The sequence below is a fragment of the Miniopterus schreibersii genome (genome assembly GCF_964146895.1).
Source record: "Miniopterus schreibersii genome assembly, chromosome: 7".
NCBI classification, from domain to species: domain Eukaryota; kingdom Metazoa; phylum Chordata; class Mammalia; order Chiroptera; family Miniopteridae; genus Miniopterus; species Miniopterus schreibersii.
Window position 1 is genome coordinate 65,063,666 of NC_138108.1, and position 13,352 is coordinate 65,077,017.

Below are 13,352 nucleotides of genomic sequence, written 5' to 3' on the forward strand. Positions count from 1 at the left end.
CCCTTAAGTTAACATGTACTTTTGGGACTGAGCTAATTGCCTTTATTTTTAAAGCATGAGGTAGAGAGAGTATAATGGTCCAACAGATGGAGACAAAAAATTTGATAGATAAATTAACCTATCAAAATTTGTAAATTTTCGTACTCACAATTTGGAGTTGTCCAGTAATTTTTTGTATATATAAGTTCTAAGAAAGTTTTACCAGAGCCTGTTACTAAGGATTTGTGTTTTCTACAAAATTTATATAATTTTCTTAGTTCATAAACCTGGGCAAAGTAAGTCTCCTAAATATCAGTATTGGAAAATGCAGGAGTGATATGAGAAAGTCTAATAAGCATTCTCCATGCTTTTTATTATCATTTGTCAGTTGTGACCTTAACAGGCAGTCCCAGAAATATAATTGTTTCTACGTTTACAAATATTAGATTCTGAGCTTCCATGTCTTTATTGACAAAATTATTATCTTGGGAACTAAGTATTACAATGTATCCTTATTACTAGATCTAATGTCCAAAGTAAGATCTTTCCAGAAAGATTTGTTTATGCCAGAGGGTTTTTTTTTTTAAAGATAAAATAAACCCTGACTGATGTGGCTCAGTTGGTTGGGTGATCTTTCTGTGCACCAAAGGTTGTTTTTAGATACCTGGTCAGAGCACATGCCCAGGTTGTGGGCTTTATCCTGGGTGGCAGGGCATGCAGGAGGCAGCTGATCGATGTTTCACTCTCATGGATTCTATCTTTCTCTCCCTCTCTCTTCCTCTCTAAAAATCAATAACAATGTTTTAAAAAATAAAGGTAAAATAAAATTTATAGTGAGATGTCTGTTTAATAAATTGTGGGTATAACTTCTAATTTTTATAGTCTCACCAACCATACTAATAAAATTTTTGCTCTGCACTAGTCTTTTTGACACTAGATCTTGGATCCAAACTGCATCTACGTTTAGACTTCACGTAATACAACTGGTTTTAAATTAGCAGAGTATATTAATAAAAGATAAGAAAAACCTCTTTCAGGCACTAGTCCAAAATTAAGCTATATATTTTAGAATACTTCGGTTTATCTTACCCTTCTCATATCCCTCATATTCCCTGTTAAATAATTTTACAGATGGGTAAGGCTATACCCATGACAAAACAGAGTATGATCCTACCCCGCCTCCCTCCATGCGTCTCTCTCTCCCTTCCTTTCTTCTTCCTCCCTCAGTGTTTCCGTCTCTCTCTTTCATTTTCTTTATAGCTCTGTTTAATCTAATAGTCAATAATTCCAAAATTCCTTTTATCTATCTTCATAATTTTTGCCTTAGCCACGTAGCACTTGCCCTTATTTGCATAATGATTGTAACAACAATGATAATAGGAGCCAGGAAGGTTTACCCTCTTTTAATGTTCTCAGGAGTTAAGGTTGGATATAATTGCTTTTACCAAAGTAGCAGTTGTTTTTCTTATATTTATTTTTACTCCCAGAATCCCAGACACACTAACCGACTAAAGCTTGGCATTGTGTGATAAATGCTCTAAGATACAGTGCTTTAGAAATATAGTATTCATTAAAGACCTGTAAAAAATCACACAGCAGTATTTTAGGACTTTTACTTCTCAGACCTACTCCAATCTGGTCAAGAAAGAAAACAAAAATCCTAGTTATTGGGGAGGAAGCAAAAATAATAAGCTCACTTTTACTGTTTAATAATAGCACATTCTAAAGACATGACTTAGTGGAAGCCAGTCATTTGTCCCTTATTTGCCAAAGTAAACACTATCAACCAAGGTAGATAAGTATGTGGTAGTTCCTAAAACAGATTTTTTTGCCTGTACTAACACTACAAGTATCTGTACTAGAAAGGTTTTCATTTGTACTCCAAGGTCTTCATAATTGGATCAGCTAGATATAAAAGGAATGGTGGAGTTCAACAATAGTTGTAGAAAGCCTATATCGTAGATTCTTAATAGGAGAAAATTATTTAAGATAGCTACTGTATTAAAAGATACTTTAGCCCTAGCCCATTTGGCTCAGTGGTTAGAGCATTGGCCTGAAGACCAAAGGGTTCTGTGTTCAGTTCTGGCCAAGGACATGTACATCGTTTGCAGGCTCAATCCTGGGCGCACGAGTAGGAGGTGACCAACCAGTGTGTCTCTCTCACATCGATGCTCCCCCCCCTCTCCCCCTTCCACTCTCTCTGAAAAACAATGGAAAAAATATCCTCGGGTGGGGATTTAAAAAAAAAAAAAGAAACTCTACCTAATAAGGCTAATCTATGACTCAGCATTTCTACCTCCAGGTCTAAAGGACATGGGCAAGAAGGTTCATAAACTCATTCACAGAGCCAGAAATTGGACACAAACTGAATATCTGAAATAGGGAAATAGTTTATGGTATTTTTACACCATAGGCAAGCAAAGTACATGCAATGAAAAAGGTGAATTTGAAAATCATAATTCTGAATGAAAATAGACCAAAGAGTATATTCTGAATGATATACTATTTATAGAAAATTTTAAAAAAACTAAATATGCTGAGAGATGTCAGGATAGGAGTTGCCCACTGGGCTGCCCACAGTGACCTATATCTTAATCTGGGTGGTGGTTACATGGTTGTGTTCTATAAAAAAAAGTTAATCAAGCTGTAGACTTAAGATTTTTGCACTTAAGTATGCATAAATTATAAATTATGAGGGGTCATAAAAAGTGAAACAATTTGCCTCAGAGGGAAGTCTTCATGGTATATAAAAAGCATATGTTTAATACAGCTTAACACACTTGTCACTGGCTTGAATGAAAATAGAAAACCTACTTATTAAATGTGTGGATATCACAAAAAAGATTCATTGGATAAAATATGATACTTTAAAATGTCAACATTTAGGACCCCTGAACAAATTTAGCAAGCTGGCATTTAATAGGATAAACATAAAGTTCTACAGTTAAAAAAAACACGTGGCTGCTCTCCTTGACCAGTGTGGCTCAGGGGTGGAGTATTGGCCTGTATACAGAAAGGTGGAGGGCAGGATTCCCGCTTAAGGACACGTGCCTGGGTTGTAGGTTTGTTCTCCTGCCCAATCTCTCCCTCCCTCTCTCTTTCTCCCCCTCTCTCCCTCCCACTCTCTCTAAAAAAAATAATAATAAATCAATGGAAAAGATATCCATAGGTGAAGGTTAACTAACTAAGCTGTGGCTTAATAGAACCATGGTAACCTAATACATTATATTTTGCCTGGTTGTTTTTTCATGTCTGTATGATGTTTTCTGACTCAGCATGTAAATTTAAGCTAAGAAACATGATTTTGAATTTTCTAGGACCCAGAAGCCCAAGAGAGCTCAGAGTCCAGTGTGCTCACAACAGGTGATCAATAAGTGCTGGTTAGTTAATCATAAGAAAATAGTTACCCAAGGATGGAAGTCCTTTAAGAGACTTGTATTCTTTGTTTCCTATTTTCAGACACAATCTGCACAACCTAGCCTCTGTAGATGGTTATCTCTTCGGCTAAACTCAAAAAGTTTAACTTTTCTCAGTGTTAAAGGCCTTGTTTTACAGACAAATATGACATGTGGCTTTTCTTTTAATTCTGACTGTAATTACAATGCACAATAGCTGGCCACCAATTTCTCTAGTTATCCTTGAAAAGGGCTACCAATTATTCTATTTGTATTCTATTTTTGGAGAGCTAATTATAATTATTACCTTAAATTACAAATTCTTTTTTCTAATCCTGTAATTATATAATAAATTACTGATAATCATATATCTTAAGATAGTTATATTTGATTTAACACCAGATATGAACTCCATGAGTACAGGGACTCTATGTCATATTCATTATCATCCCCCTATGCCCATAATAATGCTTAGCATGCACTAAATATTCTATAAGTATCTGCTAAATTGGGATAACTAAAGTTAAAAAATATATTTTGGAATGTCAGGACATATTATGGCCATCTTTCTTCCCTTTATCTTCATATGAATTTCCATCTTTCAATCTTTAGAGTTTGTTGTAAAATTTTACCATCTTTCACCCTAATTTTATTACTAATTAAAACATTCTTGCCCTGGCCAGTGTGACTCAGTTGGTTGGGCATTGTCCCATGCACCAAAAGGTTGCCGGTTGGATTCCTGGTCAGGGCACATGCCCAAGTTTCAGGTTCCGTCCCCAGTTCGGGCGAGTGCGGGAGGCAACCGATTGATGTTTTTTACATTGATATTCTCTCTCTCTCTCCCTCTCCTTTCCTCTCTCTCTCTCAAAATTAATAAAAATGTTTTCAAAACACATTCTTGATCTATGTTTATTTTACAGGTATTTTCATATATTAGAAAACCTATTGGTATATTAGTGAACTATTCCATTGAGAGTGTGTAGATGTGCCATATATGTGTAAAAAAAATAATAAAGAAAGAGTATTTTGATATGAATGTGTGATTTAATTCTTTCATTCTCTTGGTCCTGCTCAATGCATCACCACTAGATTAATTTGCTCACACATTTCCCAAATGTTGCTAATGAAAGAACACAAGGAAACTTCAGTTCCTCAGTGCCATGATCTAGTGGGCTTGACCATTTAGAGATAGACTCAGCTTTACAAATTAATCTACCAATTACGAAGTGAATATTCATGAAGTGTGTATACTGCACATGTGACTGTGTTGGCAAAGTTGGGTCAATTGCAGCACCTACTTATGAAATACCTCACAGTCTGTTTCTAAGGAGAAATGAAAAGATGCAGTTTCAGCTCAATACGGTAAGGAAAGTATATACAAGATGCAGCCGTATATGTGAGAAAGAATTCTTCCTGGTTATATGGAATAAAAACATGCAGGGATGGCAAAGCTGTTAGAGAGGGACACAAAAACGAGAGTCACGTGTAAAATAGTGTCCTTTTTCTAATATTTATAAAGATTGTTGTAAATATCTTCTTTGAACTGCAAAAATACTTGTCCGTATATAAAAAATACTTATATTCTGCTCATTCTATAGTATTTTGAACGGTGAGCCAGTTTTTATATGTGCATACCTTCTGTTGCTTAATGAGCTTATAAAGTTTCTTATGGCAAGAGCTGTGTCTTCCTTGTATCCGCTCCCAGTCAGTCTTCATACAGCATGTAACATTTATTCATTCATTCACCAAATGTTTACTTAAAGCTTACTATGTGCCAGGCACTATTCTGCCTGCAAGGAATAAAGCAGTGAGCAAAATAAGGTCCTAGCCCTCAAAGAGATTATAGTCCTGAGTTTAGTAGCAAGACAGATACTAAACAAAAACATCAATAACTCTGTAATGTGTCTGCAGTAACAGATGCTATACAATGGAGAAAAAGTAGATTTGGTAAGGGAGATAGAAAATAGCAAGGGAATAATTTTATGGAGTAGTCGGAGAAAGTTTCAGTAAGAAGGGCAATATTTAAGCTAAGACAGAGCTGTGCAGATATGGGAGTGGGGCGCATTCCAGACATAAGGGAAAGTAATGTAAAGAACCTTAGACTGGACTGGACAGCATTTGGCTTGTTTCAGGAAGAGGAAAGTCTGTGTTATTAGAGAAGGGTGAGTCCTCGATGGGGAGAGTGGAAGAATAACAGGTGAGAGAGTTGAAGGATGTGGGCAGATCATGGATGTCACAGGAAGGAACTTTAATTTCACCTTTTAATGCGATGGGTAATATTAGAGAATTTGAGTGGAGGGGAGAGAAATGATCTTATTTATTTTTCTAAAAGGGTAACAGTGGCCTCTACGTGGAGAAAAGACTTATGAGGAAATGGGAGTGCTGAGACAGAAGTGAAAGCTGGGCAGTAAGTTAGGAGGCTATTGCAGTAGCTCAGGCAAGAGGTGATAGGGCTTGCATTACATTATAGAGAGTAGAGAGTGTGAGAGATGGTTGGAAGATGGATATGATTTGAAAGAACAATAAAAAGAGCCAAAATATCTGGTAATAGATTGAGTGTGAGAGCATTTGGTTATGGATTAGATGTGAAGTATGAGAAACCATGATTAAGAACAATATGAACTTTTTAGCCTGTGAAACAAAGAATGGAGTTGTCTCCCACAGCGTGGGAAGTTGCCATCGGAAGACTGGGAGAGAAGCCTGTTTCAGACAGAAACCCAGAATTTGCCTTTTGTATATCAAAATCCCCTTTTTTACATACAAGTGGAAATACAAAGTAGGCTGTTGGAAATATGGGGTTAATATTTGGACTTGGTTTATATTGCTTAATAGTTATGCAAAAATAATTAAATTTTATAATTTAATATTATTTTTGTTGATTGAATCACTCTTTCAATAATGAAAACATGTTAACTGATACTTTCACAAAAGAGGAAAAATCAAACAACTCCTTGCTTTCCAGATATATGTTTGAAAATAGTATCTTTTTTTGCTTCAAACAATTGGGCATCTGATGTAACCATTGTTGAGGACAGGGGATACTTGGAATCATTCCTCAAATAGGTAAAAAAAAAAAAAAAAAAGACTATAATTTATTTGGAACAGAATCCCAAAACTTACTGATAAATGGTTTATTATACTAATTTCATTTCCATAGTCTGTCACTGTGCCAGAGGAAAATTATATTGGTCTTAAAGTATTTGTTCTTCAAATGGCCACATAGGTCACAACACAAACACTTACTTAGTTGATGGCAAATTTATTATTTAATGATTTGTCCCCAGAGTGTTTCTGGTGGCTGTATTTAAAATCATTGGACTATAATTGCTACCTTTATGCATATGCATGCACATATATATCATTTATAACCTTTAGATATATTTTTCAATCAAATATTAAAAAACATTGTTATTTAAAAATTCTATGATTACATAGAGCCATTCTTCAAGTATTTGAAAGACTAATAGTACAATGAGAGCTTGAAAAATAATCTAAGAGGTTTGCAGTTGACATTAGCTAAACTAGTACCTCAGAAGGACTAATTGGGTGAGAAGGCATTTTTAAGGTTTTATACATTTTGTATGACCTCATACTTAAAACACCCTTGATATAGTTGAAATGCCTTTATGTTTCTTTGTATTCTTTCTCTACTTTAAGACTTTGTTGAGTTGATTATCTCCTGTAGTATTATTTTTATATTTAGAAGACTCAGACACAGGTATAGATGTAAAGAGAAAAAGTGTTATCCAAAATAACATGGTGGGATATCAAGATGGACAGTTCCTGGTGGATAATATACGTATTTACTGAGTTAAAGTAAATAAAGAAATGAAGAAAAAATAATAAAAGATGGAATAGGTCATTTCCACATATATTTCAAAAATATTTAAAAAAAACACATTTGACTAGGTTCTTTCACATTGTTTTAATATCTTTCTTACTATTTATTTGTACTAGTAAATTATCCTGAAGAATACATACACATTAGCACAGCCAGGATATTAACTCCCCAACTACTGATGCAATGTGATCCTAACATGTACATTGATACTTTTTATAGTGTGTTTGTGTATTTTTCTCTCTCTCTATCTTACCCATAGAAAATGATACCATCTACTGGACAGACATGGGCTTCAATAAAATTAGCCGAGCTAAAAGAGATCAGACTTGGAAAGAAGATATCATTACCAATGGCTTGGGAAGAGTGGAAGGGATAGCTATTGACTGGATTGCTGGTATAACCCATGGCTTTTTCTGTTTTTGTGTCACAACTACTTTTAAGGGCTCAATCTGCTTCATAAAAATTCTGAGTGACTCATAACAATTTTTTTTTTTTTTACTTCTAGCCACAGGGGTAAATAAGTCTTTTTTACTTTTGGCTTCATTCTTTCTAATGCTTTTGAGCCATCCGATAAGTGTTTTTTTAATGTAGAAGCAGATTATGTAGTGTTAACTTTGCCCAAATCTCCTGCGACCTCCATGAAGCAGGTAAACAGAAGTGTTAGTTTTCTTTTGCCTGAAGTCTGTAGAAAGTTAAAATAGGTTCCTTCTCCAGGTGAGAGAAGTTTCAACTTATTTTTAACACATAAATGTATCAGTATATGGTTTGAACTACAGATGTATGAGATTTAGGAAGTATTTGCCTATTAGCTTATTGACAACTTTATGCTGAGGAAATGTGCACATTAAAAATACAGGAAGTAAATGATTTCTTGAGAGTTACATGGATGCTCAGAAGGTTAATAATTAGCCATGATTAATAAATAGTTTTCTTTCTCACAACTATATCATAAACGCATCTGTATTTCTCCTAGGTAACATATATTGGACAGATCATGGTTTCAACTTAATTGAAGTTTCAAGACTCAATGGCTCATTCCGTTATGTAATTATTTCCCAAGGCCTGGATCAACCAAGATCTATAGCTGTGCACCCAGAGAAAGGGTAATTTTAAATTTACATATATGCTTTGAGTTTAAGTGAGTTTTCTTAAGTTTCATGAAAAAACAACCAGACTTCCACATTAATATTTATTTTTAGTTATAATGTTGGGGGAAAAACCACCTCAGAAATATCTTACCTAAGCAGAAGAAAAAGTTTCTTTTCACTCGGTCATGTATATTTTAGTACATATTTGATGGAGATCCATTTGCTATGCAGTTCTCTAATGTGTGTGTAAATCCAAATGAGTATACCAACATGTTTCTAGATGCTCAGTTTAAAGTTCTGCCCTAGAACTCTTTAAATAATAGGTACTGAATTACTTGCTGAGTGAATAAAATATCCATTCCGTAGCCAACCTCATTCCTTACTATTTCTAAAGCTTCAATTTCCATTTCATGCTAAGATTGCCAGATCAGCACGTTCATCCTGAGCCTTTTTATTTTTGCCTTTAGTTACAGATAAGTATGTTTGTCTTTGGACATTTGCATTTGGATGTTTTATGGACACAATAACTGTACATATTAAAAAATTGCAATGAATGCAGTTCTGCCAACAAGTTTTGCTGATTTTCATTCTTCTAATTATTATCAATCTACCAATCTCCATCTTTACAGCCTCCACATTAATTAAATTTGTTCTTACTTTATACATATATCACTGCAATTGATCTCCTAACCTCACAAAAGACTAGACTGACTTTTTTCTTTCAGTATAAATCTACTTAAAACCTTTCAAGGGATTCCCATTGATATTTGTGCAAAGTCCAGAATTTCTGTTGCAATCCTTCTTAACCAGCCCCTACGTAAATATTCAGGTTCCATCTCTTGCTGTTGTCTCTTTGCTATCTCAGCCAATCTCCTTTGGACCTCTTGTTCAAATATTTTCAAATATATCACATACTCTTCCACTCCTAGCCTTTGAACAGCCTCTTCCCATTACCTGCAATGTTTTTCTTCCTACCTTTACCTTGCTAAATGCTATTTATCCTTCCTCGGTTTCTCAAATAGATTTGATTGTTCTGTTACAGGACACCAAAACACAAGTGCTTTCATTTTTACACATTCTGTACACTAATATATGCTTACTTATTTATATTTATTTGCTTAGTAGCTCTACTTTTCTCTGAACTGGATAATGCCCCTCTTCTGCACTATGACTCTATGAGAGAAGAACCATGTGCGCTTGGTTTATTTCTCTCTGCCCAGAGTCTAGTACAGTGGCTGGTAAAGACTAATTGTTGACCATTCACTGTTTTCCTCTGAAACAGTAATAGAGAATTAGTTTTATTATGAAACCTCATCTTACTGTGTCTCTCGCATTGCTGGCATGACTTGACTTAGAGTATTGTTGTTGTTGTTGTTTTTTAAGAGTAGATAGCTTATGATTGAATTGAACTCCTGTGCCTTTTGGAGTGGAAAGAAAAGTGAAGCTATGGTATCCATCCAAGGTGCATTTAGCTGACCCAGTGTAAGGAAACCTGACTTAGAATTAAGTAAATTTATGTGAAATGTCAAGTTAATTCTCATGAAAATCTACAGCCTTTCCTATTTGTTAAATGTTACATGTACTTTTTCCAATTTTACCCCTTGCTTCATTTTCTTGACAAATGCTATAAAGTTAAGTCATAACATTAGGATAGCCACAAAGGAAACAAGGTTAATGCAGGAGAGAAAAATGGTGCCAACAAATTTGACACACTTTAAGCTAAAACTAAGATTACAATATAAAAATTGAAAAAAACTATATTGGTTAGGAATGCTCTTGGTTGCAAAGAACATAATACTTAATTAAAGTGTGTTAACTGTAGGAGCTTCTCTTTCTACCTTTCTCAACTACCATTTATCTTTCCTAAGGCATATTTTGCCTTACACTTGATGGTATGGCTGCATTGATACAATGTGCTTGATCGGTCATCAGGGAGTATGTCCACATTTAAGGATGGAGAAGGGGGAGAAGACAAAGAACCTTTTCCTTGCTAACCTGTGTTGTTTTATCTGGGAAGGGAAAGATCTTGGTGTTAAGCCCATCTTCCTTTTTTAACCTGAAATAGGTTGCATGCCCAATCTTAGACCAATAAATAGCCAAAAGGAAGAGATTATCTTGACATACTTAAACAAGTTATAGGCCAAATAGTATACACTGGATATTGGGGAAAATACTTGCACACGCGCACACACACACACACACACACACAATCAAAACCCAAAAACCACCTCAGTTTATGTTACTAGGGAAGATATTGAGAGGATGGATTATAAAGAGACAATACAAGGAAGAAGAAAACCAATTCTCTTAATTGTTCTAGGTAGTAGTCATCCCAACTCCCTCCCCCTTTTTAGTTGTTTTCTCTTGGACATCTTAATGTTGGAGTAAAGCCAGGGCTCAGTCCTTGATGTTCTTCTCTTCTGGATTTGGTGGTCTCATTCCACCTAAATCTTAAAGATTCTAACATATATATACCCAGACCAGACCTCACTCCTAAGCTTCTAGATTTTTATGTTCAGCTGCTTGTTCAACATACTCATTTAGAAAGTTGCAGTTGATTTTAATTCTCCAAATGATTACAACAGTCTTTGATTCCACATGCTCTTCTTACAATGAAAGTAAAACACTTTTTGGTTGGGCCCATGACGATTACGGAAGTGCTACTGTGTAATTTCTGATGCTGTATCATAAAAGAAGATAAAACTTCTTCCTGGTTGTCTTGGGATGCTCTTAGGAGGCAGCCACTCTGCTCTGAAGAAGCCAACCAGCTCCATGAAGAGGCCACATGTAGGCATTCAAACCAACAACCTTAACAAAGGTCCCAGCTGACAGCTAGCACCAACAGCTAGGCATGTTGAGTGAATGGGCCTTCAAATGATTTCAGTCCCAAGCCATATGTAACCCTAGCTTTGTCTTCATGGTTGATGTGAAGGAGAGATGAGTTCATGCAGAGTTCTGACCAAATTTCAAATTCATAAACAAATAATCTATTGTTGTTTTTGAAGCCTCTAAATTTGAGTTTGTTAAGGAGTAATAGATAACTAGAACAAGATCCTTCAAAAGTCTTAACAGGTCTAAAATTAAACTGAATCATTTTTCTGTAATTATGACTTTTCCATTAGTTGATGCTAGTCCTGTTATTTCAGTTGCCTAAGCTAAAACACTTGGCATCATCTTTGGTGTCTCTCTTACATACTCTATCAGTATACCAGGAATTCTGTTACTTTTGGCTTCAAAATACACTCATACTGTACCAACTTCTCACAACTTTTATTGCTACCACCCTGACCTGAGTTGTTATACCTCTTGCCAACATTTCTGAATTTTAGGGTAGCATCTTCTACCCTTGTAGCCCTAAAGTATGTTTTTCATGTAGCAGCCCATTGATTCTTTTGGGTTTAAGTAGCTGTCACTTCTTTGCTCAAAATTTACCAGTGGGCCCCTTTTTACTTTGTTTAAAAGCTCACAACAAACCCAGAGTGGCATTATTTTCTCGATTTAACAGAAAGGAAACTGAGTCAGCAATTTTAAATATGTTACTCTGTCATCAAGTTGATATGTGGGAGCATTAGGTTTTGCTAAACTCCAAATATTATGTGTGTATATATGTGTGTGTTACATGTTGCATATATACATAAATCATGTTGTGTTAAGTATTCTAGAAATTAATTTAAAAACCAAGCATATAGGAAAATAGTTTTAACAATTTCAGAATAAAATTATAATGAAAATTTAAAGGTTAGAACTGTAAGTGAAAAGAGAATAAACAATAATAAGAATGAGGGTGGAGAAAAATTAGAAGAGAAGGTTTATAAAAGCATTTTGAGTTGGGTCTGACTTCCCCCTGTGCAGCCTCCAGCCTGCTGTGATGGACGCCTGCCACTCCATATTGAGACTGGGAAGAGTGGGTGTCACTTTGTTTAATTTCAAGAATAAAACACATAACTCAGTTAAATGTGTCCACATCACACCTGTAAACTTGAAAATAAAAATATTCTCTTCCAATGTGACAGTATTTTAAAAACCTCTTTATGTTATAATTCACAATCAAGCCATAAATTGTTGTAGCCTCAATAGAGAAAATTTTATCAATTGCTTGACTGTGAATAATTATTCTAGTGGTAGAAATAGGTATAATTTGAATGCTGTGAAATCCCATATATACACAGAAAGTGGATCTGTTTCTAATAAAAAATTTCTTTCCTTCATATTTGTAGTAAGTCCAATACTTCATTTGATTTGTAGAGCACCTCTGCGCCTGACCTGGTATAGATTCATGCAGTTCAATTTAACAGGCCTCTTGATATTACTTTTCAATCTGTAATTTTCTTTTATATTTCTTATTGAAACCTAGTAGACATCCTCAAGTTGTTATTCCAGAACTTTTTTTCCTTATGTGTCTTTTATATCTCTACAGCCATCTTAGCACAAACTATACCTACTGCTCCCTATGATGACTGAGAACCTCAGGCAAAGGAACCCACATACACTTCACTTTTTGTCAGTTTGTTCAATGAACACTTATTGAGCACTATGCACTGTGAAACAGGTCATGTCAGTATATCTTCATTTCCTCCTCTGACTTCAATTCAGAACGTTTTGACAAAACAGGACTACTTACTGTGTGAAAGACGCTGGTGGACACTGTGAAGTATGATGCTATAAATAAGATGTTGCTTCAGTTCATGATGAGGTGTGTGTTTTTTTTGTTTAAACTTTCAGTTTAAACACACACAAAATTTTAGTTAAAGAATAGTCTCATATTGTAAATAAGACTCATTTTCAGGCATAAAAATACTAGATCAATATAACTTTTAGCTTAAATCTTATATCTAAATCTCATGTTAAAGTAATAATTTCCATAAGACCATTATAAACTTAAACTGAGATTTAAAAGAGATAGCGTATAATGAGAGGAGATAATAAAAGTGAGGGGAGTAGCAGCAATAGGGGTGATTACTACAGGCTTTATGGAGGAGAACTGAAGGAGAGAATTTTCTGAGATGGAATGGGAATATATTGGCAAAACAAAGGGCATTAGAAGAGCAT

General features: G+C 35.0%; 1 protein-coding gene across 1 annotated transcript in view; it reads left to right on the forward strand.

The window, feature by feature from the left end:
- LRP1B (LDL receptor related protein 1B) overlaps positions 1–13,352 on the forward strand; it is a 1,542,074-nt gene that overhangs the window by 1,157,591 nt on the left and 371,131 nt on the right. Inside the window, exons 36-37 of the mRNA XM_081143443.1 lie at positions 7,475–7,609; positions 8,189–8,318. Coding sequence (XP_080999569.1) covers positions 7,475–7,609; positions 8,189–8,318 — 265 coding nt within the window. The remainder of the gene's footprint in view (positions 1–7,474; positions 7,610–8,188; positions 8,319–13,352) is intronic.